The 27,815-nt window shown below is 37.7% G+C and overlaps 1 protein-coding gene across 1 annotated transcript in view; it reads left to right on the top strand.

Annotated features, from left to right (window-relative positions):
• Positions 1–27,815, top strand: part of MAP3K5 (mitogen-activated protein kinase kinase kinase 5) — a 102,159-nt gene that overhangs the window by 49,435 nt on the left and 24,909 nt on the right. The window contains exons 8-15 of the mRNA XM_027888019.1: positions 3,002–3,114; positions 9,462–9,621; positions 11,664–11,817; positions 12,366–12,473; positions 17,762–17,811; positions 21,787–21,882; positions 23,122–23,203; positions 25,126–25,259. Coding sequence (XP_027743820.1) covers positions 3,002–3,114; positions 9,462–9,621; positions 11,664–11,817; positions 12,366–12,473; positions 17,762–17,811; positions 21,787–21,882; positions 23,122–23,203; positions 25,126–25,259 — 897 coding nt within the window. The remainder of the gene's footprint in view (positions 1–3,001; positions 3,115–9,461; positions 9,622–11,663; positions 11,818–12,365; positions 12,474–17,761; positions 17,812–21,786; positions 21,883–23,121; positions 23,204–25,125; positions 25,260–27,815) is intronic.

The following is a 27,815-nucleotide window of genomic DNA, read 5'->3' as shown; positions in this document are numbered from 1 at the left end:
GGAAACTTCAGCTTACAACTGTCTCTTGTAAAAACGAAGATATAATTGTTTATTATTTATGTCCTCAGAATATAAGTATAGCTTATAATTTCTGGTCATACTTTTCAGTTTTGCAGTTCTTACTAGATTTTTAAAAGATGTTGAAATAACAGGAATGCAGCATATTGTTGTCATCCCTCCCTTTATATTTTGGGTTAAAGAAAAGTTTCATTTCCTCTAAGGCAAAGCCCATCACAAACTTCTAGGGGTCTTTCTTAAAAATTATATATTGCTAATGTTATGAACAAATATAAAAAGAAAACTCTAGTTCTGTGTTCAAGTTCTGTGTACAGGCTAAATAAAAGAAGTCTTAATTACTTGTCCTGTTGTACGTTTTGCTCTTTCCTTGTTGCTAGTGCCTCATGAACAGATAAACTTTGAGATTTTTCAAAACAAAATTGAACAAAAAATGATTATATGGAAAACAGTGGTAATTTCTTACCATCGTTTTAACACAGTTCGAATAGACGCATCTTAGCAATCATAGTAATCGTAGATCTGATGATGGGAAGTGATTGCAGTCAGGCAGCCCCTAAATAACCCCTGAAGTCTCTGGCAAGTGAGACAATACAGAAGGCTGTGTGTGCCTGCTACCGTGGAACAGTGTGATCTCTGTTGAGTCAAGCTGGAGTTTGGCTGGAAGCTGTACCGGATGGTCCAGTTGCTTTTGGTTTGTACTTTTTGCTGAATGTTGGTCTGAATTTCCAGTGTTAGTCATACAGCAGGCTTGACAAGGCTGAAAGGTTGACTCATAGCTCAGTGGAAAGCTCTTAGAAAGGAACAGACCTACCCTAGTGCTACAGCAGGCCACAACAGGAGAAGGTGTATGTAGGAACAATGCCTCCATGGTAGTGTTACTTTATGTTGAGATAGAGGTTATTATCTCAGTCTTAGAGAAATGAGGATGTAAGAGAAGTTTAATAAATTGCTTAGGATAATGAGAGTTTGGCAGCAGAACCAAAGCACTGGTATTGCAACAACTAGTGATGTCAAGGTACTTTGGTCTATTCACAAACAAACAAACAAAAAAAAAACAACGGCAGTGTGCTTTTCTGACAATTAAAAAGCAGAATAAAAGACATCTTTCATATAAATATGAGAGAATAGATGAAAGATTAATTATTAACTGTCACTTTCTTGTTGCACACTGACAGTGTGAATCAGATTTACCAAAGCTACCAAGAATTTATTCATAACTTTTCACTGCTACCTCCCTAATTCAGTGTCTGCACTGCAACATTTTCCCAAATGTCAGCAACTGTAACATTTTTCCAAAAGTACAATCCTTCTTGTATTGGAACAAAAATATTAATTTTCAAGACTTTTTCTTCTCCTGTCAATCTTTCTTCTCCTCCTTTTCTTATTGTATGAGGATTACAGCATGAAAGATCTCTGGGGCAAAAAAGTACAGTTCCTAATATCACTATGTACTATGTCTCCAAACAGATAATGCCAGTCAGTGAGCTTCTCTCAGGTGGATATGCTTAGAATCCATGAGAGTGTTGTCCTATTTGGTTGGCAGGGGGTTTTTTTAGGGGGTTTGCTTTTTTGTTGTGGGTTGGTTGGTTGGGTTTTTTTTTAAGTGAGCAAAAATACTTTTTATGTACTTTCTTCCTCATTTTGTTGTAACTCACAGCATAAGAGGATAGCAGATTTTGAAAGAATTTAGTCCTCTCTGCTAATCTTGGGGTTTTTTTTAAGAGGGCTAGACTGTTATCTAATGATTAAGTTCTTTGGAGATGGGCAACGGAGGTATAAAAAGTGTATGTATGTAGCAGATTGAAGAGGAGCCTGTCTTACAGTTTTGGAAAGCAGAGCTTATATTAAAGGATGCAATGTCCTGAATCACTTGAGCAAAAAAACAACAAACAAACAAATTCAAAACTTGGATCAAATTGCCTTAGCTTTGCTTACATGTCAAAGTGTGGTCTAGAAGCCAAATCCTTTGGTTTTGCATAGATTATTTTTCTTTCCTTCCTTGTTTATTAATCTCATAACCTGCTTAATTTTTTTTAAGTATTCCATTTGTTTGTCTGTATTTTTTCTATCCTTTTGAAAGAAATTTTAAACTCCACTGCTTTTACTGCTGTGGAGTTGTGTTGACTGAATCTCTTGTCCTCCTCAACTCACGTATGTTAGTCTTGTTTGCCTCCTCCTTACAGAGGCATGAAGATGTGTGTATATATAGGCAATCAAAGATGTTCCTATACTGAAGAACAAGTTTAAAGCACTGTAGATCTGCTGTTGCTATTATCACAACTACTTGCATTGCTAGTACGAGGATAGTGTTTGCTATTTATGTGAAACCCTTTCCACTTCTTTTAAGACAAGGTTGAGGCTAGGTGAATACCAGTGCAGTTTTTCTGGATTGCTCACTTCCTCTTGAGGAGAATGAAGTCAAGTATAGTCCATTTTTTTGTGAATAGATTCATAAGGACAATGTCAATAAGACACCCAGTAAAGAATAAAATTTGGAGTAGTTGTAATCGTAGCTAAATGTGAGGTATATTCTTATATCCCTCGCTTTTCTGCTTAGGCATTTTGGTATGCCTGTGTGTCATTGTAGCAGATCCACAATAGAATCTAAGGTTTCAAGTCAATGAAAATTCATATATTTAAGAATAAATTAATGAGCTTATTAATAAATGTGAAACAGGTCTATTACAAACTGACAGTGTTATTTTATGTAAAGAAAATAAACTAAGATATGTAACTTTACTAGGATGAACAAGTAGTGTCTATGGTTGTTGTGTGAGAGGAAAGGAAGTGGGAGGAGGATGTATAAATAGCAGAATCCTAAAAATAACCATGAAGAATGTGTGGAAAACAGTAAAATATTTTTGCTTCCATGGATTCTTGCTGTGTAAACAGAAGATAAGCTCTTAAAGTACCTACAACAGTAATGATGTCCCTGCTAGATTGCATTATCTAGAAAGTAAACTTGTATGTTTGTTTTTTCTAGGTTCAAGAAAGCATTTGAGTCAGAGCCAACATTACCATCAGGAATTAATTATGCAGTACTTCTCCTGGCAGCTGGACATTGCTTTGATACTTCTTTTGAGCTGCGGAAAGTTGGTAATTATAACTTGCAAATTCACCGTGAAATCACAGTCTAGCAAAAGTACACCACTCTCCACTGTTTTAGGGGAAAAATCTGATGGTTGTATATGAAAGTTTTGATAGTGAATATTTAAGTTGGTCTCTTGCTGATTCCACTACTGATTCCACCTTATTGCAAGTGAGTGCTGTCATAAAGACCTAGATCCAGTTTCAAGGTCTTAAGTTGTTAGCAGAGCTTAATGAAAACTAAGATTCTTTGTAATGGCATAGTGTGTGTAAAACAGGAGCACCTGAAGGAGGAATCCAATTCCAGCCAGCACTCTTTAAAACAAACAAAAAACTCCACCGTAGAACTGTAGGGAACATGGACAAAAAGTCCATCCTAAGAATGAGGAAAAGTGCACTTGACTTGAGCTTGTCATTGGAAAACATTTCTCTTCTGATGCATTCTTGGAGGTTTCTGAATGCCTTTATTCATAGAATTGTAAAATCACAGTGGTTTGCTTTGCAAGGGACCTTTTAAAGACCGTCTAGTCTAACACCCTGCTGTGGGCGGAGATGTCTTTCACTAGAGCAGGTTGTTCATCCTCACCTTGGACACTTCCAGCAATGGGGCATGCAGTTCACTGGTGAAACTGGTTCAATGTCTCACCACCCTTGTAATAAAAAGTTTCTTATTTAGGAGGGAAGAATAAGGATGTCCATTTTGTTTGTGATTTTCTGGATTTGAGGAGAGTGAAAAGTCAAGATTAGTCAGTAATACATTCAGGGAAGGTTTTGAAGAAAGCACTGAATATTGTAATAGGCATTGCTGTTGGTATTCTTCTTCTCTGTGAATGTGTATAACTCTTGAATTACTGTAAAGTCTTTTTTATCTGTGTCTCCTGAGGAGGTTTTCAAGTGAAAAAGAAACAATGTTCTTCCCTCCACAGAATGTATCTGTTATCAGCCACTGCTCTAGTTCAGAAATTAGGTGTGCATTGTATGTCTGGAAGTAATTTTACAGATAGAGAAGGGTTTTTTTGACTATGAAGGTCAGAGTGAGATGATTATTTTCACATAAATAAGGGAAATGAGATTTAAATTCTCAGGTGTGAATGAAGGTATTAATTTGAATGTGTTAGGCTGCATAGAGTTGCCCCAGCTACTGTTTACCATTCTGTGAGTGGGTGAGATTTTGGTTTTTGGTTCACCTAGAATATTTTCATATCCTACACTGAAACTGGAATTCTTGTGCCAGGGTAGAAAGTAAAAATATATGTTCTGCATAGCATTTGCAAATACTCACTTAGCTGGCCCAACTTTAAATGAGATAGTTTAATGGAACTGGGCTTCATTTTTTGTGTGGTTTAATTTGAATTCTTCCATTTTAAAGAAAATTCTCAAATGCATACAGGCTACAGCCAACTAGATTTGTAGAAATTAATTGTACTGATGAAATCTAGGTGTTATTTGTAGGGATCAAATGTTTGGTGTCATCTTCTTGTGAGTTTGTCCAGTGTTATTTTCCCTATTGTCTGTGTGGAGAACATGACAGAAATTATTATTCTTTATTTTATAAGGTTCTAGCCACAGCTGATTAATTAGTTAGTGGAGATATATCCTATTCCTTAAGTGGTTTTTTTTGTTTGTTTGTTTGCCTGTCTTATGTAAACACTTAATTGGTGTCTCCTGGAAACCCTTGATACAGCAACCCCTCCTGTTTACCAGTGTCTGTCTTTCCTTTTTGTTATGGGAAATAAAGTCAAAATACTTTAGGCTTCAGACTGACTCATCTACTTTGAAATATGTCTTTGAAATACATGTATAGTATACACCTTTTGTGTATCATTGGGCATTTATTTCTTGTTCACAGAATCATGAAATGCCAGGTTGAAAGGTACAAGCTTTCTTTGCAAAAGCACGGTCTAGACAAGATCATCCAGCATCCTATCCTGTAGAACCTTAGAAGTGTCCAATGTGAGCAAATCCACCGCTTCCCTGGGGAGATTATTCCAATGACTGATTCTTCAAGTTGTGAAAAATTTTCATCTTGAGTCCAATTGGAATCTCCCAGGAGAAACTAGTAGCCATTACCCCTCATCTTTTCCACAGGACTCCTTGTAAAAAGGGAGTCTCCATCTTTGTAGCGACTCTTCAAACACTGAAATATGGTGATAGCATCTCCTCTAAACCTTCTCTTCTCAAGGCTGGACAAACCCAGTTCTCAGCCTTTGCTCATACGGCAGGCTTCCCAGTCCTTTGATCATCTTTGTGACCCTTCTCTCTCCAGCCTGTCCACATCTTTTTTGTATAGCAGGGACCAAAACTGAACACGGTGACCTGTTCCAGGTGTGACCTGACAAGCACTGAATAGAGTGGGATAATGGCTTCTTTATCTCTGCTGGTGATCCCTTGTTGATACATCCCAACATCGTGTTGGCTTTCTTTGCTGAAGCAGCACACTGTTTACTCATCCTGAGCTCATTGTTCTTCCGGACCCCTAGACTGCTTTCCACAGAACTGCCTCCCAGTTGGGTAGATCCCAGCCTGTGCTGCAGTCCTGGATTATTTATGTTGTCCCAGATGCAAAACCTTACATCTGTCTTTGTGCAACAAGGTGTATCAGGTGGCTTGAGTTGTGCTAGATTCTGAGAATAATTTAGTATTTTCTTTGTCTTGGGCTAAAGTTAATGTTTTAAACAGAACCAGGCAAAATCACAGAGGTTATATGAGAAAATGTTTTGATTTTTTCCTGTCTCAGGAATCTTTTACCTGTATGTAATTCTTTCGATATCACCTCTTGTGTAGATGTGTGTACAAGACCATTTGTTAGCAGTAGTTAGATTTGCCAAGCAGTACTTTCAGTTAGGTGCCCACCCAAAACATTATCTGTAGCACACAGAAATTAGAGGAAGTCTGTCTTCTTGTGGGAGATCAGGAGACAAGCAAGAACAAACCAGCTAAGTTCAGTCTGGGTTATATGGAAATTATATTGATAGAATGGGAAAGGTTAAGGAAGAATATGGTCAATAACAGTTCTTCAGAGGGTGCATGAGGCTGTAATTAGAACCAGCATATCTGATTACATCAGCAATGTTGTAAAAATCCAGTAAAAATAAGAATAAATCCATTATCCAAGAGAATTTTTACCAATCTGCATCAGATCAGAAAATTTGCCTTCTAAAATTTTCTACCTTTGCTTGTCGGATAATAACTCATAAGTAAATGATCATGTGAATTATTAATGAAAACCCTCTTTCTATTTTCTAGTAGTATTGCTTTCTTAACCCTACAAAGTTGCAGAACTCTGAGCCCAGAACAGAACTGCAGTGGTCTCTGCAAGCTGTGCAACTTTGACGCACAAAGGATCCTGTAATATGAATTGTTCTGTCAATATTTGAGCAAGGAAAGCAGTTTTTTTATAAAACCTTCATAGTAATATTTAACTGGTAGTATCTACTTACTGTATCTTGTTTTCGTCACAAGCTGTGGGTATATTCTTGGCGTTATAAAAACAATGGCTTTTCTGGCATTAATAGTTCTTCTGTTTTGGCTCATTTATTTTAAAGGCCAAAATATTTTTCATAAACTGTTCTGGAATTCAGCTGCTGCTTTTTTTCTCCCCCCAAGTTTATCATGGAAAGAAAGAATGTCTTGATTCTGCCTGGATTTTCTTATACTCTCAAAAAACTTTTAAAGATGATAAAATGAAAATAAACTAATAAAAGATAAATTATACAAGGAGACCATGAACTCAGAATTAAATTCATGAAGGTTCACTTTGCATGTTTCCATAGAAAGGTTTTTTTGTTCTACCATCTCACAAAAAAGACCAAACCCACTGGAAAACAAAACAATACAATCCCCCACGCCACCTCTATTAAATTAGAGTTACAGTCTTTTGAACCTATCGATAATGTTGCTGAGTAACAAATGCATTTTTCCATCTTGCCTTTCAGGGATAAGTAACTGTAGATAGGCTTGGTAGAGGAAGGTCAGCTAACTGGTGTGAGTTTTAGCACCAAGTACCTCATCTTTCTCAGAAGAGCTTGATAAGAGGGTGATGTTGTGTTCTTTAAGGTAATAGGATCTGCTTCACAGAATACTGGGGTGAAACTTCCAGTGTATCCAGGCTACATAACAGTAGTGATTTGAAAACTTGGTGTTATCAGATATCATTGCTGCTACACATCCATCCTTTCTCCCACTATCTTCCTGTAGCTCTGCCATCTTGATCTGGGACTCAAAATCATTGCTGTCACCAGTCTTACCCTCCTAACAAACACTTCTCCCTGCCACGCAAGTAATTCCAGCCCCTTCCCATGAGAGTTGTACTTCTCATGAAAGCCTTGCTTTAGCTCTGCTCCCATGCCTGGAGCACCGAAGGGTTGTGATGAGTGGGTTCCTGCAGGTGCAGTAAAGCATGGCAGAACATGTAAGCCTGTGAACCAGAAAGCAGTGCTGCTGTTCACTGTGGCAGAGAGCTTGTGATAGCTTCTCAGTGGTCACTGCAACTGTGTGTGCCATCACCTAGTACTTAGCCAAGGCCCTATGCACAACTAAATTCCTCCCTTTCCCCTTCCTTACAGCAAAGGTATATCCATATGAAATGATCCACAGAATCCTTGTGATACCAGTTCCTTACTTCCCTTGTGGTGAGGTCACATTCAAAGGCTGTGGAAATAATTAGGTGTCTCTCTGTTCTTGTGCGTTGCTATCATGTGCATGCAAATGTTATAGACATTCCAGAAGAGCCTTTGGGTTCTGCTATATCTGCAAAGTATAGCAGAGCAATACTTTGAGAGTATTGCTGGGGAGTGTTACTCTAGGATCCTGGGAGAGATTAATTTTTCCATTTACTGTGTTTTGTGGATAGCATTCAGGTTTTGGTTTCTAGAACCCAACTGAGGCTGAACACATTTAAACACAAATTCCCCCTTCCTCTCCTATACTGACTAGTGGGAGGTGTACATTTTCAAGTGATCTCTTTGACAGTGTGAATGTTTAAGCACCCTGGCTTAAAGCCTTGCAGAGCTGGTCTACATGGAGATGGTCACCACTGTACCTTGTGTAGCTGATGGAGGTGAATTGAATCAGATCTCAGGCAGATCAGAGGTATTTTGTAACACCTATGGTATTGTTTTTCTCTTCAGGAATAACTAAAACTTATTTCCCAAGAAGCAAAAAAAAAAATCTTTTTTCTGATTGAAGTACTATTTTGTTCTGTATGTTACTCAAGCATGGCAATTTATTGTTAGCAAGAGAGCACGAAGTGTGAAATATAGATGTGAAATAAACTATAGGCCACTTGGATACAATTTCACATTTAAAAACCATTTATTATCTCGATGTTGAGAACATAAAAATGTGATCAGTGTGATAAAACAAGATGAGCTTTCTAGACTGAAATTATATATCGTAATGATACCCATTTTGATAGTATTTATTGCTGCTTCCACCATGAAGTTTAGTCTGCTACCTACTCAAGGAAGGTTAAGGGAAAAATCAAGATCAGCACTGAAATTTCTTACGAATACTCAGCCTGAATATCAAGACCAATGGAAGATGATGTGGGAGGGAAGCTGTCATAGTGGAGTAGTGAGGGAAAAGTGAATAAAAGACTATGAGGGTGAAGAGGCTCATTCTGTATCCTACGAATTGTTTTATTTGCAGGGGAAGGTACAGCATGTCTCATGTTAGCTGTATGTAGCAACTCAAATGAAGTAAAAATCATCCTGAAGACCACAGGGGAGCCTGTAGTTCTCAGCAAACTTAGCAAGTCAAAATAAAACCTGAGGCTCTCCATAGTCTTGAGTTGCTAAGGGACTTACGAATATTAATAGATGTCTTTCATTGGGGTAGGACTTGCGGCAATTAAAAGAACATCACTGCTGGAAGAAGCTCAGTGGATCATCTGTTCCTTCTGCATGGGACCTTGTCTATAAAGGTAAGTTTGGGGCTTGGGGCTTGTAAGTCAAAAAAAAAAACAAAGCAGAAAAAAACATAATAGGTGCCTTATTCAGCATCTGTTAAGTTTTTGCAGCTATGTTGTGTAGCCTAAGGCCCCAATTTACCTTTACAGATGAGGTCCATGCAAGAACATAGGTAATCTGACTTGTCGCCTTGTCCTGACAGTGATGTCTTAAAGTTACTTTCTTGAGAAGCCTTTAGGAAGAGGGGGAGGGAAAAAAAAATCTGCTACCACTTAGGGTGTTTGGAAGGTATATAACATTACTGGTAAGTACGATTTCCATCTTACTTTTTCAAAAATGGAGAGGGTGGGGTAATTTAAGCAATTGATAGATTTCAAATCAGGGAAATGGTTCTTTTAAAACTGCATTAATACAAATTCTTGTGACCTGTTATTCTCTTCACTACAGGAGTAAAGATCAGCAGCCTGCTTGGTAAAAAGGGGAGCTTGGAGAAACTGCAAAGCTATTGGGAAGTGGGATCTTTCTTGGGGGCCAGTATGTTGGCGAATGATCATATAAGAGTGATTCAGGCTTCAGAAAGGCTGTTCAAACTAAAGGCACCAGCATGGTAAGGTGATAAACAAGGCCATGTACATTGCTATATATTAATTGGATTCCTTCAGCTTTCACATTCAGCACTGTATTTAGCTGACAGGAGATTTGTTTGTTTTTTTTTTTTTAACAGAGTTTGCTATTTGTGCATTGTTTCACTGTACTTTTGCCCAGAAAAGGGACTCTCTTCTTTTTTTTGCCCTTATTCTTTAATTTGATGTCTGAGAAGGGCAGATTCACCATTGACTCCAGGTTCTTCTGAGGGCAAAAGGGAAAGGAGAAGTTGCTTCTAGGCACCATACGTCAGCAGCTGCATTGCTGAAGAGAAGCAGTAGTGGCTTGAGAGTTTACTCAAAACTGCCTGAAATCTTTGGGGAACGCAGACAGCTTGGCTAGAGAGGCCTGCCTATACCTTTAAATATTGTGATGGATATGGCACATACCAGTTATTTTAAGAATTGAATACAAATGAGTCGTATGGTGTAAGCTGTGTCTTCTTACAGTTGAGGCAACTGCAGATTAAAATCCAATTAACAGAAAGGCTATAAATCTAGGGTTAAAGACAACCTTGTAGACTCAACAACTGTTGTGTGAAGGCCAAGAGATGTGTGCTCTGACAGCAGGTTTCTAACACTTGTTCCTCTTTGGATATAGGCAGCAATTAAGGACCAGTCACTACTCTTTAAGGGCTGGGATCCTGTTAGCTGGGGAGAACCAAGGCTCCTCTCTGACTAGAAAAGTTGTCACACTGCTAGTTGAAAGAATGCGTATGTTGCAGCCTATGTATTCTTGTCAATTTATAAAGGCTAGAAAGTGTCTCCAGAAGCTTATCAGAGGGGAATGTATGTATATGTGCTAAAATATGGAAATGCTAAACTTCTGTATTGACATAAGATAGGAAACTGTCAAAATAAGGAACTCTAATTTTCTGACAAAATGTTTCATAAACGCAGTTCACAGTGTATTTATTTGCAAGGTTTTCCATCTTTGCTATGTGTATATTTTACTGACAAGCTGGATAGCGCTCTCTGGAAGTCTCCTGGTAGAATTTTCTGGACTTTATGAATGCTTGGTTGTCAGGATTTTATGTACCCCAGTGCCTTTGGGTTTTAAGTCTGTGGATTAAACTCTGAAAATACAGCACACTCATTTGTGCTTCAGGAAGAATTTCTCCCATGAGCAATTCTTTCCCAGTCTGTTGCCTGCTTTATAGCAGGGCTCACTTGGCACAAATGGGAGCAGATACAGTACTTTAAGCCGGATATCCTCGTGGCCTAAGAAGGATGATTAGAAATTGCACAGCTACAGAAATGTTCACAAAAGACCCTCTGAGTTTACATTATATCTTCGTGTCATAAGCTTGAAAACAAAAGCTTCCATGAATAGCCTAATTGTGATAAAGCGATAGCTATGATAAATCCTCTTTTAGCATGTATGCCTCATTTCTATAGTATTCATAAAGATTGCATGAGATTATGTGTACAACCTTTTTTTTTCTAACATGCCAAGAGAAAGCAATGTTATGAAGGAGTCCCGTAAATCAGCACCAGAAAGCAGAACAGCAGAGAGAGGGATGAGCTGCGTTTAGGGGAGACATTCAGCACTGCTGTTGTCCTTCCCTAACAATGTCAAAAAACTGCTTACATAGCTCTTGTCATCTTTATTGGATAATCAGTTCCAGAAGCATCGTGTTTTAGAACTCTGTGTAAAATAATTGTCAATGCAGACACAATATAGGAGACAGAACACTGTAGAAAGTTAACCTACTGGACTTTTCACCTGAATTTTTATTTGAGGTAGGTTGCTCCTGAAATGAATTGCACATGGGCTCACTTTGCTACTTAGGTAGAGGATTTAGCTATATCATGAAGTTTGGTAGAAGATAATATGTGGTATTAGGAATATATTCAGTTGACCAGCACCTGTGTTTCCAGTTCTAATTGGCAATTGCCACGATGCAAAGCAATCCTAGAGAAGCAAAATGCTACTGGCAGCCTTGGTGTATTTATTTACCAACTGTATTCAGTTTACTATCTGTGTGTGTTTGGATGATCACAGGTACCTGAAGTCTATTGTAGAGACTATTTTGATATATCAACATTTTAAGAAACTGACTCCAGAGCAACATACGGCCACGCAGGAACTTGTCGATTTCTGGATGGACTTCCTTGTTGAAGCCACAAAGACAGATGTGACTGTAGTTCGATTTCCAGTAAGTGGTTGTTTTGTTGGGTCTTGGGGGATTGGTAGAGGTGCTTGGTGCTTTTGAGAAAATCTTTTTTTCTGGTGGCTACAGTTCATGCTGATCTAAATCAAAAGCAGTTCAGTTTAGCTCTAGGTTGACATGTTTCTCTGATTTAGCCGAATATGCTTCTACCAAAAGACAATAAAGGTATACCATGAATCTTCTCCACATGGGAGGAGGACATTCTAGAGTGGCATCGCAAGAGAATGAATTGTGACAGAAAGATTTTTCAAAACCTGATAGTTTTCAGAAAAGTAGTTTGCAAAATTGATATATGCTGCCAATTGACTCACAGTAGCCTTATATAAAAGCACTAAAGTAAAATTGGCTTTTTTTGGTAATCTTAAATTACTGTCAGCCATACTAAACTAGCCCCATACCTAAAATTTTGCCTTTCATGGTTTCCCCTGTTTTTCTTGCTATGGTATGACTACAGAAATAGTTTTAACAGATTTCAATACTTTTTGAAGTTCCACAAATTTTGCACTAACTATTAAAAATATTTTTTCTACTAGGTTTTAATATTAGAACCAACCAAAATCTATCAGCCCTCATATCTCTCTATCAACAGTGAAGCTGAGGAGAAGACTGTATCCATCTGGCATGTGCTGCCTGATGACAAGGTATACCATGATGTTGTCTGTAATTGTAACTTTTTTCACAATTTAAAAGTATGCATGGTCCATAATGCATGTAACACATAACCAGTTACATCTAATGATGATTCTGAAAAGTAGAGAGGTGTTCTAGTAACACACAGGAAGATGCTATGAACATATGTTGCTGTGCTTAAGATTGTCTTGATTTTCAATGGATCTTTTGTCTCCCATCATTTTTCAAAATAACTTGCATCCTCTTTCAGGTTGTTCTGAACCAGTGAATAATATACAACAAGTCTGTTGCTTAAGATTTCATAAGTAATTTACAATGCACTGTCATCATACCAATAACACAGCATAAAATTGCTTTTACAAACAGAACTGTCTTCTTCCTCTACTTGTAGTTTTACTTGTCAGCTGTGATAAGTATTCTAATATGAAAGTAATAGAGACTGGCATGTTAAAATGGGAGCAGAATCAATCAAAAGCCAAAGAAGTATTTGGCAGAAGGATAGGTGGATGCTCTAGAAATTGGAAATGCTGGGAAGTCCCATGTCAAGGTGTGAGATAGCCAGATGTATTTGGAAAGGAGCTTAGAAAAACCAGAGATGGAAGGGGAGAGGAAAACCTGGAATGGTTATTACATTCTGGGATGCTTAGGAAGAAAAATGTTGGTAAGGGGGAAGACAGGGACGATGTCGTAGAACCCTGGGGAAGGATGACAGCAAAGAAACATGAAGGAGTAAATGAAGAGTAAAAGGAGACTGAGTCAGCTGGTGGCAAAATATGGGATGGTGTGATTTGTAAGAACTTGCACTGTTCATTCTTCTGTAGTAGCATTTTGTTCACCTGCAGGATTGGACAGTGAAGACCTGTTTTTCAGGTAATCATAGAATTGTTTAGGTTGGGAAAGGAGATCATCAAGCCCAGCTGTTAACCTAGCGCTGGCAAGTCCACCATCCTCAGCCTTCCTAACTAGACGTCGTAAAAGGAGGAACATTTTTGCACTCAAAATACAGTGAGGCTATACTGCTTAGAGTTTTTGTTGTGAGTTCATAAGAATATGTAAATGGCAGCTGAAATAGCATATTTAGAGCACAAACTGAAATATTTGCCTAGACCAATGAATTTCTGTTTATTTGTTGTTTAGTCTGACTGATATTTTTTGAAGGATGCTTAGCCTCTGAGAATAATTTAAAAGATAAATTTATGCAGTTCTTGGGCAAAATAAAAATTTACCCCACAGTAAATAATTATTTGTCAGTATTACAGACTAAATCTTGCTTTTCTAAAATACCTGTTCCGAAAGTATTTCTGTATTCAGAATTTAGATTATGTAAAAACTACTTTTTCTTACATACTTTTTTTGCTTTTGTGTGCTTTTTTGTGTATTTAGTTCATTTAGAGACAATAGTTTCCATTCTGTTAAGTGGCTTAACTGTAGTATAAGAAGGAACATAAGACTGGAAGGAATTTTCTGGAATATTGAGTCCTGTTCACCTCTGTTGCAGACACTCTTGCTATATAATGTTTCACATAAAGTGATCAAGCTCTGTCTGAGTACTAGTGTAGGTTTCACAGTTGACCAATCATGCTGGAAAGTGGTTTGAGAATTTCACTGCACCTCTAGAAGAGCTGAGAGTGGAATACTACTGGTGAAGTAGAACAGGGTTACTTCAAGTCTTCTAGTTTTCAATCTAAATTTGTTTGTTGTCATTTCATACACACTTGTGCTTTTGCTAAGGTAGCATTTATGTTAAGTGGTTCCTTTCTCTCTTTAATGTTTACCTTACTGTATTTTTAAGGAGAATCTTAATATCTCTTAGTGTGGAGTTTTTGTGTAGGTTTCTTTTTAGGCAAAACAAATAGGCTTGATTTACTGGCCACACATGGCAACTCATTGCCATGACTTCTTATATTCCAGTTTGAGTTAACCCTACTTGAGCATGTGCACTCATATTCCAAAAATAGTATTGCATTCATTTATTGTTTAGGTACTGGGATTTTTTGCTTGATACTTTCAGCAATAGCCTTTTTCATATCTGTGTCACTTGACTGCCCAGTTATCCTATGACTGGGAGAAGGATTTGGATGTATCATTCTATACGTGTTTGGTGTTCAGAAGATAGGTATTTTGGCTTTGCAGGGTTTGTAACCTTCGCTTTGTAGCATTTTCCATTATTATAATTCTGTTAGCCTGTTTTTAAAGTTTCTTTGTAGTATGTTATATCTTATATTTTTCTTTTCCCCTCCTCCTTCCTGACATGAGGCCTGTATCTTTGTATTTTCTGTGGATTAGTGTTTTCTTGGTTTTGCTGCCCTAGTGTTAATCAATAGCATTAGACATTAAATGCACTCCCTAGTTCTTTTGCTCTGGCTGGAATCTTTACTGTGGTAAGCTTATTGAGTAGCCAGGGGTCTGATTAATACATCCTTGCCCTGTGAGCCATCATACCCATCAAAAGAATGCAATGTGCAATTTGGTAGTTACCCTTTCAGCTGTACAATTATAGTCTGTTGCAATTTGTCGAAGTCCTTAGAATCCATCAGAAACCTTACAGGGAGAAAAGGGACTAGAAAAATTTGGAGGCACCAGCTTCCTTTTCAGCTGAATATAACCAGTATAATATTTTTCTTTGCTACAAGATGTTGTGAAGGGAAATGATTTATTATGTCAGTCCACTGCAAAGAGGAATACTTGTACTTTGATCCTTACTAAGCCAAAACCAGGCATTTTAGGGACTGACTAACAAGCAAAGACTACCTATCTCTACTGCAAGGACATATTAGACAGTTGGGCTTGAAAACTTCTTCATCTATCCAATTTCAATCTACCAACTATTAGGTCTGTCAGAGCTTCAGATTTCAGTTCATTTTGGTGCGTAAATTAATGGTTGTACTTGTTTTTCAGAATTCAGTCAGTGCTCCAAGAATAAGATTTGTGAGTTACAAAGCATATGAACTTCCCTTCATGCACAGAAAAGCTGAATTTCCATTTCAAATCCAAACTGGAACTCAGTGGAGCCTGCAGCTGCCACTTTTGTGTTAAACAGACAAATAACATTCAATACCAGGATAAATAATGTGGCCTTTTCCTTTTCTGTTGCTTTTTTTTAGAAACATATCTTAACATTTATTTCATTGCTACTGAGTTTAAGATAAACAAATGCCTACAAAAACCGGACAGCATTTTTTTTTTGTAGAATTCACATTACCTTTGCCTTGCAGTTCCCTAATTTTAGCAGCCCTTTCCGCATGGGGTTAGAGGAATGCAGCAGTGCTGTTTTTAAGTTCAAAATAGAACAGCCTGTCTCTGTTTCATATTGGCTTCTGAATCCATTTTGAGTTTTGTTTTGGGTAGTTGATGTTTTTTTGCCTGACCAAAGAACAGATGCTGAATTTGGATAGCACGCCTGATCTATTTGCTCCACTGTGTTCAAAACCTGGCAAGATCATGAAGGAACATAAATTTTATATTATCTCATTGCTTGAGAACTTTGTGTGGTAAGATGTATCAGTCTGTGAGAGATTAGGTGCACATAGATGACAGTAAAAACCACGATACTTATGTCTCTTGTTATGTTTCTTGAGCGTTTCTGCCTGTCAGGACATATATTTCAACTTACTTGGATTTTAGATTATTCCTAATAGTGGGCAGCACCAATAGCTAAGCTCTGAAAATTGGAAACTGGCAGACTTTGTATATGAAGGGAAGAGTAAAAAACAGTGCAAAACCACCTCCTTAGCAGCAGAGGGACTGAGTTGGTGATCTTTCATCATGCAGGAGAACCAGGCAACTCAAACTGGAGTTTCACAAACTCTTCATGCTAGATCAGTTAGTACTTCAAGATGCAATCCAAACTTTTCCTAGTATTCTCTAGTATTAGAACAGGCTATTCTCCCGTTCCTGTATGCCACTGGAGAAACCCTTAGTCTATTTAACATTGAAGAAATACTGGAGTTACCGCTTTGTACTTTACAATTGTAATAACGTGAAACTTGTGCATCAAGAAAGATGCTTGCTTGTATTTTTTGGTGCATTGTGTTAGGCATTTAGAATTAACATCACAGCCTTTAATGTGATCTGAGCAGGAAGGGAAGACTTATAGGGGAGGGAAAATATGATGTAGGAAATCTTATAGAAAGCTGCTATAGCTGGGGCAGTAATTTCCACTGTCATTTCCTGCACATTGTGCAACTGTTTTGGCAGTGTGTCTGATCTGATTTCTGTGTGTTTCACTATTCATGAGACATTTTATAAGCTGTACATTTTAAAGTCTTATTTTGGGATATATTTGATTGTGTTTGGCACTATGCCCTTATGCTATAAATTTACCTCTTAATAAGAAAGGTCTGTGAATTTTAATTGCTCAGATCACTAAAATGCCAAGTGTAATTCAGCTCTAGAAAGCAGAGGTTTTTCAAATATGTTCCTCATTGTGATGGGATCACAGCATTGCCAGGGCTGTGAGGTGGTGTAGTTGCACCTTTTCCTGAAAGGAGAATGTTTTCATTAGAAGATACAAAAGACTTCTGTTTGCTAACAGTAAAGTTTTATTAGAATATAAACATAGAGCAATATGACTCTCTACAGAGAGAACTCAGTTCTGCTGAATGTGACAACTGTAAGTTTAAAAGATCTTAAAAAAAAAGTGAGGCCTGGCACTTTGTGTTTTCGTAGAGTGGTTTCTTTCTTCCAGCCGTGTTTATTACTTCAGCGGCTCTTAGGGATTTCGGTACATTCTTACTGCTCTCTTCTGGATTCCTACTGAAATAGTCTTCTGTTTCTTTGGACACTTTGCCTTCAGATTTGCTTCCCTTAGCAATTCCTCCTACCTTTCAAGAATTTACCACTTTGCTCTCCTGCATTAGATTTTCTACTTGTAGCTCTCTCCACCTGGCCTTCCCACGTATTAGGGGATAGAACATGCAGAGCAGGCTCTTGTTATTCTCAGAGGTGGAATATTTTTCCCCCCACTTTCTGGAGGGTTACATGTGTTCCCGAGTTCAGTATCCAAACAAGGCTATACTGACATCTCTTGTGATCTGCTGTTTGGAATGTTTTCTAAAATAGTATATTGCATTTGCAGAGTAAAGAGTGACGAAATAACCCAAAACTTCTATCTAAAACTTCTATTGCTTTGGTTGCAGGTGAAAAAAATGCCCTGAAAAATAACTGTTAACAGACTGTTGTAATTTAAGTGTTTCTCATTCCATCTCATGAGCTTCAGTCTAGAAGATATACCTACTGGCACTTCATCTGTAGGAAGGAATGTTTTATTTATTTATATATTTTCTACTTTGTGTTACAGAAAGGTATCCATGAGTGGAACTTCTGTGCTGCTTCTATCAGGGGAGTAAGGTAAGTTGTTTCCCTTTTGTGTTTTGAAACGAAAAGAGTAACTGAATGGATGTTGTATTAAGCTGCTGCTGTGGACCTAGGAGTGACAGTGATTTTCTATCACTGCTGTAACCTCTTTGGGTCACTTCTTTGTCTTAGTCTTTTTTTTTTCCCCCTAGGATTTATCTGTACTTTATCATCCTGCAACTTTCCACTTTGCTTTTAGTGTAATTTAAAATAAAAAAAAAAAAAGTCCAGAAAACTTATATTTTTTAAATAGTCATTGCTCTGTTCTAATAATAACCGTTTGACACATAAAGCTGTTGCTATGTCTGCAGGACGTTTTTGCACAGATGGATGGTTCTTTTTCCTTCCAAAAAGTAACTTAAAAAAACAAACTATCAATAGGCACAAAAATTCAATCCTGTGGGATTCAGCTTATTTTAGGCAAAAATTGCAATGATGTGCTTACTTCAGTCTGGTTTGGGTTTTGGTTACAGTATGTTTTTGTGTGCTTCTAAAAAAAAAAAGAGGGGGAGAAAAAGAATTTGTTCGTATATTGTCCATTTGGTTTTCCTTCCCCTACGCCTTATTAAACCACGCTATGGTCAATACTGATTCTGGTGTATGCTCCTGCATTTGTTATTTAAACTTGTCAATTGAATTTCCAATCTGTTTATCTGAACAGATGTCCAGAACAACTCAGATGACTTTACAGTGAGCCAAGAGTCATTGTGAATTCTTAGAGAACTCTCTGGCTGCCTCCACAAGTAGTTGCAAGAGGAAATATTTATCTTATGCAAGCATAAAAGGGAATGAGCTTTTTCTTTTCCTTTTAAATATAGACAGATTTCTGATCACTTCATTTTTCAGTGTTTTACAGGTTTTTTTTTCCCTAGTTTTATGAAGGCAAGTATTCTTTGGAGTGGGAGAACCTTCAGAACCAGGGCTGCTTCTAATCTATTTTTGTATCAAGACTATTTTTGCCGCTTTGAACTAGACTTAAAGCGGTCCAGGAAGGGGGAGTTCCCAGCGTTATGAAGATCCTCAGCCTTTCTAGACTAGTAAGAGTCAGCTTTAGAAATGCAGCCTTAATGTACAAGGGAGGTCTTTGTACATGCTCTTGGAGGCCTTTTCAACAAAGACCTCCATAAATATTTATGGTGTTACATAAGGAGACAGGCAGGCCTGAAGAGACATCTGGCATTGAAATGTTTCTGGTAAATACTTGGCAGAAGTGACAGAGGGTCACTTCTTCTACGTGCTGCGTAACAGCCAGTGTAATCAGTGCTTTGTTTCACGAGTAATGGGGTTCAGCTCTCAAGAGCTGCAAAGCAACTTGGAAAGTATATAGAACTCTCTGAGCAGAACAGTGCTAAATCACACTCTCTGTGTGCAGGAAGTCATAGTAACTGGCTTTAGCGTAAGAAACTCATCGATTAGTGGATTGTGTGCCAATGTAAATATCTGTACTTTTGCCGTGTGCCTTCTTGACCTCTTAAATACAAATGTTTCTTATTGAATCAGGCCAAAAAGTGCTGTTACTCTTAAAGGCTTTGTCAGAGCTTTTGGAACATGGCTGCTACCACAAGGTGCTTTATTTTGCAAATTGCCACTTCATTTTTTGTTTTTCAGACTGAAGTTGCTAGACTACAAGTTGGCTTTATCTCACTGTTCAGGACAAGTCCTGGATTATGAAATACATGCTACTTGTGTTGTTTCTGTGAGAGAGTGCCTCAGAGGTCATCCTGACGAATGTAGTGTTAGAAACAGTAGAAAAGCTGGATTCAGATCTAGGTCTGCATCCAGTTTCCTTTGTAGCTTAAGAACTTAGACAAGCTTAACACAAGGATATTTGTCTTCTATCCCATGTTCTTGGAGCTTTGAATCTCGTCAGACAACTTAATCACAACAGTGGAAGGTGTCTGTACTGCTATACTTCTAGAAAACATGCAAAAGTTCCACACAACTGCTTTTCTGTGGTTGCTGCCAGTGTTCAATTGTTTCATCTGCTGCTTCATCTGGAAGTACTAGTACTCAGTAGTTACAGCATTTGCAGTGTTTCTCATTGACGAAGGGAAGTTCTGGATGTACATGAGCTGGGCACAAGGCCATGCTACGCTGTGCTTCCCTATTTGTTTCTGGAGTTTTGCAAATTCAGCCCCAGTTCTGCTGTCGTGAAAGTCAGTGGGTACTACATCTGCTCAGGCACTGTCAGAATGAGGCATTTCCTGAGCAGATTACCCTGTCACTTTTTATAACTTGGGTGTTTTTTACTTCAGCAACTCTTTTTTACTGTGAGGAAAGCAACATATAAGCAATGTAAATGCTCACCTAATGGTCTTAAATGCTTATGAATTTGTGTGGCCACTGTGTACACTCCACATTGTTAACTGTTTATTCACTGCTGTGTTAGTCAGCAGTTTCTGGGCATGTCAGGTTTCAGCTGACAGTTTATTCAGTAAAATGTTTAAACACGCATGGAACTTGAAATGAATGAGTAATTCTGTTAATATCAGTTACTCCGTGTCTAGGGAGTTTACTTATACGCTTGAAAAACTTGAATTAAAAGATATTTTATAAACTAGAGACAATGACTGTCTTCCCAAATGTGTACATTACTTAGAACTTCTGAATTTTTCCTAATGTGAGAACAAATGAGTCACCATACCCAAAGACAAATATTTTTATCATGAAGTTCTCTCTCCTCATAACTAGCTTTATGAAAGGCAGACCCCCTAGCTTGTCTGAAGAGCCATTTGGTCATCCAAAATTACCAGGCTCTACAATAGAAGAATCATAAAGGAAAGCAAGGATCAGACAACTTAGACACCTTTTAAAGGCTGAAAGTTTCAAGTGTGTCCTGATACTTAAAGAAAAACTGTTACATTAATCAAATTGTCAGTCCTTTAGCACAACATAGAATATAATTCTACTTCATTGTACCGTAAATTAAGGAAAAACGTGATGGCATCTTGATCCAGCTAAAATAGATTGATTTCACTAGGAGTGTGGATTTGGTCCAGTATATTAATAATACAAATAAGGAGACTTAATTTGTCTTGGTTTCTCACATACTACATTATATTTCCTTGTAGTACCTCTAGTCATCTTTTTTTCCCTCTTTTGGAATATAGTAACAATCAATTATACTGCATCAGCTTGACAGCTGGCACTCAATATGTGACAAAGTTACAGAAAGAGCTATTTCAAATAAAATTTAATATTTTCTTTAAGGAGCACAGTAATGACATGCATATAAAACAGTTCTTGTGAATCTTTGCAAGAGGTGCAGCCTACTTGGGGTGGAAAACTGACAATTGTACCAGAGTTTGCCACTCTTCTGTTTTTCTGTTGAGACATCCATGCATCCATAAGAAAATGATATTCATGCCTCTTCGTTACCTTTATTCTCCAGGTATAGCAGATAAAACCAAAACTGAAGGAAGATGTGGTTGGCAGGGGGGGTAAAGTCATTCACCTCATATTTGGATGCTGACTTCTTTTAAAAATATTTTTCCAACATACTATCAATGTACTACCAATTAAAAAAGCACCAATTAGAATTTTTTGTTGAAGATTGAGCTGTGGCTGACGTCTAAAGCAGGAAGAATTCATGATTCGAGTTCAAAGTCCAGTTTTCTAATATGATCCTGAAAGGATGTTTTATCCTGGCTGCAGGAGTGAAAATTAAGGGCGTTACCTAAATGCGCTGAAGACAAAAGTGTTACAGATCAATGGAAATATTTCAATGAATTCCTTTGCTCCTGCTGTTTCTTGGGTGATCGGTGGACAAGGGGGGCCAGATGAATGATAGCAAGCAGCAGAATGTGAATAGAAGGATAGAAGAGGATAATTTTACAATAAGGAAAAACTATGGCTTCTCAGGTTTAATCTGGTGCTTTCCCACGTTAAATGGGTTGATCTGTAGGGTTTGACGAAGCTGGTAGAAGTCCAAATTAATCTTTCCAATAACTTGCTTGGCTGTTCTTTCAGCATTTCGAAGTTTGAAGAACGATGCTGTTTCCTATACGTGCTGCACAACTCAGATGACTTTCAAATCTATTTCTGCACAGAACTTCATTGCAAAAGGTCTGTCACTGTTGTTATTTCAGAAAAAAGCGTGGCCTGTGATGGGGTAGATGGTATCTTCATGCACAACAGGGACTAGCTGTTTCAGAGCTATGGTGACAGTTGATCTGAGCATCATAGGTCACCTGTGAAATCTTAATACTGCAGTACCCTGGAGATATGATGTATGAAGGGTCAAAGTGCAAGCTCAGACAAACATTAGAAACAAATGCAATTACAAATTTGATTATTTTTTTTAAACACAACTTCCTGGGATTAGTTTTGTAATACTTAACAATATTAAGGCTTATTAAAACTGTCTGTTTGCCCCCAATTCAACAAAGCAGCCTAAACTTAAAATGGACTTTCTGAAGTGAGAACATTTAGGGTAATAAGAAAGTCAAGATTTTTCTTTAACTGTAACTACAATTTTATTAACAATTATGAGGAAGCACACTTGATTTCCTTTACATTAGCATTTGTTTACATAAGTAAGATTGTTCCTGTGTCCCTGCAGGAAAATTGGCAAGGGCTTGTTGCACAAAATTAGGGGTGTTGCAGTTTTTCTAGGCTGTGTTTCTGCTCCATAACGTTGAGGGCTGTGGTCTTGAATTGATCCAGGAGGCATTTCCAGAGGAATTTTCATGTCTCTTTGTGCTAAAAAAGGCTGCAACTTTGCCTAAAATTAATGCTCTCTATTAATGACTGTGGCCACCTCCCAGCCCAGTCTCTAGATTGTTTGCTTATCCATTCTAGTTCATAAAGATTCTTTTACCATGTTCATTCCCCTTCATATCCAAGCTCTTCTTAAAACATAAGCAAACAATACCTTAGTAGAACATCTTTTTTGTACTTGCATTCTTTCAAAAGGATAGAAGTCGTATATAATAGTAATATTTTAATGAAAATGTGCAAAATAGACATCGTTTTTATTCAAGCAAAAACTTGAAACTGGCATTCCTACGCTACAAAAACTCTTCCAAACGTAGGCAGGACTTCTAGGCACTTGTCATGATACTTCAGTGTTTTTGTTGGACATAAAGAAATGACAAAGTTTTACACTGAATTTATACTTAGTGTATAAATTATATATACTTATTAATTATTATTAAATAATATGTAATTATATAAAATAACACTGTACTTAAGTCCTGTCTAGATTCATTCATTACTTTAGAGAGAAGTGTTCTCTTTGTCCCCATATTGTCCTAAGTGTGTATTTGCATTTCTTCTCTCCTTTTTTATTTTTTTTTTTAATAGATTTTTTGACATGGTGAACAGTATCACTGAAGAAATAGGGAAGACTACAGAGGAAGGGGAGTGTGATGGAGACTCTCTAGAGGTATTTTTACTTTTTTCCCCCAGCATTCTAAATTTTGGCACCTAGTATTTCACAGAAGTAAGTTACCCCTTTTCTGGGAGAAGTTAATGAACTTACTGTTTACAAAATCTTATCCTCTACTGTTTATCTATTAATGGTTCTTTTTAAGGGTGTTAATGTAGTCTTCATACCCAGCACAGCTAAATCTCTTGTAATTCAGTTGGCATACTCGCTTTAGAAGGTACACAATGTTGGAGTTCTGCTGTGGTGCTGCTTATTGCAGAGTGACTCTTGTAACAGTTACTTCAGAATGTACTCACAGTCAGGCAGCATTAGGATCTGTTTATATTTTAAAGACTCTCTGTTGTCTGTTTCACGCATCACTGGAATCGTGTGCACTTACATTATTGGCAGATCGTCTGCACGATAAGTAAGGATATAATTGTAGTAGGGGAAGGCTTGTCCTGGCTAGTTACTGTTGTAGGTAGCAAGGCAATAAACAACAAAGTCAAATCAGATGATGATGTTGGTGCTGCTGGGAGTCTGTTTATACTCTTAGCCCACAAACTCAGACTGAAGCTTAGGATAGCCTACTTCTGTTACTACCCCCGTTAGTTAAGTTATAACTTGGCTGAGTACACTGTTACGCACTCTGTTCTCACCTTGAATTTTATCTGAACATACGCCCAGTTGAAAAGTGAGTACCGGGCCACTGGGTGCAATGCAGCACTTAAGGTAATAAGGCTTTCTCTGAGGTGGCAGGGAACAGGATAGAATATCTAAACCCATGCCCTGTCACATGAAAATCTGGTGTCCTGAGGCTCCATAACTAACTGAGATAGTCAGTGCTGTGTAATGAATAGGAACAGCCCCCTGTCACAGGTTTGATGTTGTCCTTTTATAATATATCTGAAATCAGAGATCAGGCAAAGGAAAACCACTACGATAACTTGTGGCACAGAAAAATAGCCTAGAATTAGAACCTTAGGGTGCCTGCTTGTTTATTTTAACAAAAAGAAAAGCAGTGGATGATTTGATCACAGTGGGCAAATATTTTTACAGGAAAAATAACGATGTGCTAATGGTCTCTTTAATATTTTGAAAAAAAAAGTAATTAAATAGTAACACGGAAGAAATTTGAATTAAGAGGCATGACTTCACCATGAGAGTAATTAATTGTTGAAACAAAGTACTAAAAGAAGTGGATTCTCTCTCTTATTAAAAAAATAGCCATCTTTATTTGGAGGATAATAAAAAATACTTTATCTAAGCGTAAGTTCCTGGGTTTAGCACAGGAGTGAGCTTGTGAAATTACATTCCTTTGTTACACAAGAGGACAGATCAGATAATCTATCTAACAAACATTTTTGGACTTGCCTTAAACTCTTTGAAATTCAAACTCAGCTGAAACCACTCTTAATTCACCGCAGTCCTGACTAACCTGCATTGATTGGCACAGTCTCCTGGCAGACCTGGCACTGGCAGAATTGACGTTGTGCTGGTTTTGGAAGCTGTGGTCAGGTCAGGAGAGCACCGGGAAACAAATAAGTGAGTCCTTCCTTGCTCTCCGTGCCTGTGTGGGAGCCGGTGTTCTCCATTTGGCGCAGAGTGCCCTCTGTCGTCGGCTCCTGCTTTTACATAAGCACCTGCCCGCAGATTTGCAGATGCTGCTGAGTAAGGCATGCAAGCGGAACTATAGTGAACAGGTAAAGGCCAGCTTAGTTTAGCTTGATGCACTTCCCTGAAATGGCTACCTTAGAAGCCAGTGGAGAAGCATAGGCATGTCTGCACTGTATCAGAATTGTCTTCTTGAAGTGTTTTTCCTTTCAGCAGAAAACTACTAGCGTGCTATAGATGGTTTAGTTATGAGCACAGGGGCAGATGGAATAAATCTTTCCCTTCTGTTTCATTTCATGGTGGTGTTGTTGTTGTTTGTTTTGCAGTATGATTATGAGTATGATGAAAATGGTGAGCGAGTCGTTCTGGGGAAGGGAACGTACGGCATCGTATATGCAGGACGAGATTTGAGCAATCAAGTCAGAATAGCTATTAAAGAAATCCCAGAGAGAGACAGCAGGTACGGTAATTGTGGCTAATTCCAAATTTTGTGCGTTACATAATTTCATCATAAATGCAATTAGTCAGTTTGTTAATCAAGGAGTACATCTGCAAAGCTGCCAATAATTTACTTGTCTGTGGTATGTAATGGTGTTCCCTTTCTTTGTAAGTGGATGTTTCAAAGTTACAGAGTAGAATGTGATCACAACTGAGAATTTAGATGTTTTTGCTGGTTTTGGTACTAGTACTTTTTCTTTCAAAAAAAAAAAAACAAAACTGCTGAAGTGCAGAATCTCACTGAGACACCTAGTGATTGGCCCTATCTACTTAGACATGCTCAGGCATGTCCTTGCAAAAGGACGTGATTTCATATTGAAATTCATGATCTGTGGAGTCCTTTAAAATTCTGAGCTTGAATTATTGATAGAGACATTTTGCATTCTTGTTTTTGCACCACTTACTATGAAGCCTTGTGGCATTACAATAAATCATGTGGAATGATCTTTGTTAATTTTTTTTTTTTTTTAGTGCAGTTACTTTATGTATGTTACCCTCTTTCAATTATAAAGGTTGCCATTAAGTAAAGATCATGTAAAGATCAGGCACTTGATGTCCTTAGTATCTGTGTATCTGAAGACTTCCAGTGTGTCCTATCTTGTATATATAGATTTCCACAAACACTGTAATAAAAGTGATATAAAGTTCAAAGTGAAACTGACTGTATTAAACTGTCAGGTTATTCTTACTGTGAAATGCTACATTAGCCTTTGCTTTTTGAAGTCAAATGTTGTACAAACTGCTTAACAGGTGACTTGAGTGCCTAAATCTTTAAAGACTGACAGACTGTAAAATATTATAAAAGACTCTAATTCGGTTTTATGTTCAGGAACACTGTGAAAAGTAGGAAATAAAGTAATTGCCATGGTTGGCAAGAGAAAGATAAATCCTTCCTGGTTAAAGAAATAATTTTTATGAAGGAAGCTCTTTTGATAAAGACAAAGCACTGCTTCGTAGCAGGAGGAATCAGATACTAAATAAATGTAGGTAAAATAGCAAGTGTGCCAACTGTTGAATTTTTGTTCATCAATTCAGGAGGGAATAGAATCTGTATTTCCAAGTTTATTGTCTTTTGCCCATTTGTCTTCTTTTGGTTTATGATTATGATCCCATATTTTAGCGTACATAATTTCCTCTGTAGGGGGAAATAATTTGTATCCTTGTTTATGCAGTGTTCAGTCTACAACTAATATCAGCAAGGAAGCTGCTTTTACCCATCCTACATAGCAGTTATCTTAAGGAGAGTGCTGGTATTCAAAATGGTAAATAGAAGAGGCCATTCTAACCCACCACAGTGGCTGTTACTTTTCTCACATTTAGCAAGAATGTATGTCCCTGGGGGTAAAATAACCATTTATAGAAAAGGAACATTATTCTCTGCAACCTAACCAGCATAAAATACTATTATTTAAGCAGTATTGGAGCCTAGATGTTGACAGGACACTCTGTGATAACTCTTAAAGTTTTGTAACAACTGTGGTTAATAGAAAGATAGCCTGAATGGAACAATACATAGCTCAAAGAAAAAAAAAATCCAGATTTTTCTGCTTCAATACACATTTTGAAAGAATTTTCAGTTGAAAAGGTTTCAGATTCAGTGTGCAAAACATACCACAGAAGAGATTATTAAGAAGCTGTTAGTCTTTCATGTAAACTTCCAAAAATATTTGCAGGCTTCCAGAATGAATTCCAAGTAATATTCTTTTAATGGCAAAATAAGAAAAATTTAATAATGCACTTCTGATCACAACCTGGTCTTTTTGCACTTTGAAAGAAGTCTATAGAAAGAAAAGAATTAATCTCTGAAATTAGTTTGTATAATTTTAAAAGCAATAATTATCATCTTTTGAATTTGTAAAGACCGTTTCAGTTCTGAATTAGAGCAGGACCAGAAATGAAACTATTTCTATGCAAAAAACAGTGTGTCTTCAATACTGATGTATGTCAAATATAAGTTATTGAATAATTTACTTCTCAGGAAATGTTAGACTACAGCCAAAAAACCTAAGAGACCTGCTTGAAGGAACAAGGACCTGGACAAACTCAGACACAAAATGGAAAAGGGGTGGAACCCCTTCAAGGGGTGGAACCAAGGGCAGGTAGCCTGGGAGGAACACAGAGAAATTGTCTGGACAGCCAGGGATCAGGTTAGGAAAGCTAATGTAAAATAATGAGGTGATTGCTGACAGCCACCATGGCAACACTAAGGGCAAATGATGCCAGTCTACTATGATGGGGTTACAGCAGTGGCAGATAAGGGAAGAGTGGCTATGATCTCCTTGGACTTGTGCAAAGCACTTGACACTGTCTCCCACAACATCCTTGCCTCTAAACTGGAGAGACGTGGATTTGACAGTCTACTTGGTGAATAAGGAACTGGCTGTATGGTCTCATTCAAGAGTTACTTACAGTCAATGACTCAAGGTTCAGGTGCAGGTCAGTGATGAGTGGCATTCCTCAGGGGTTGGTATTGGGACAGCATTGTTTTAACATCACTGTTAAAAACATGGACGGTGGG

The sequence above is a fragment of the Empidonax traillii genome, unplaced genomic scaffold, assembly GCF_003031625.1.
Source record: "Empidonax traillii isolate 1590-97213 ecotype Southwest subspecies unplaced genomic scaffold, ASM303162v1 scaffold229:size1690559, whole genome shotgun sequence".
NCBI lineage: Eukaryota > Metazoa > Chordata > Aves > Passeriformes > Tyrannidae > Empidonax > Empidonax traillii.
Note: the sequence above shows the minus strand (reverse complement) of the source record. Positions and strands in the feature narration are given on the sequence as shown.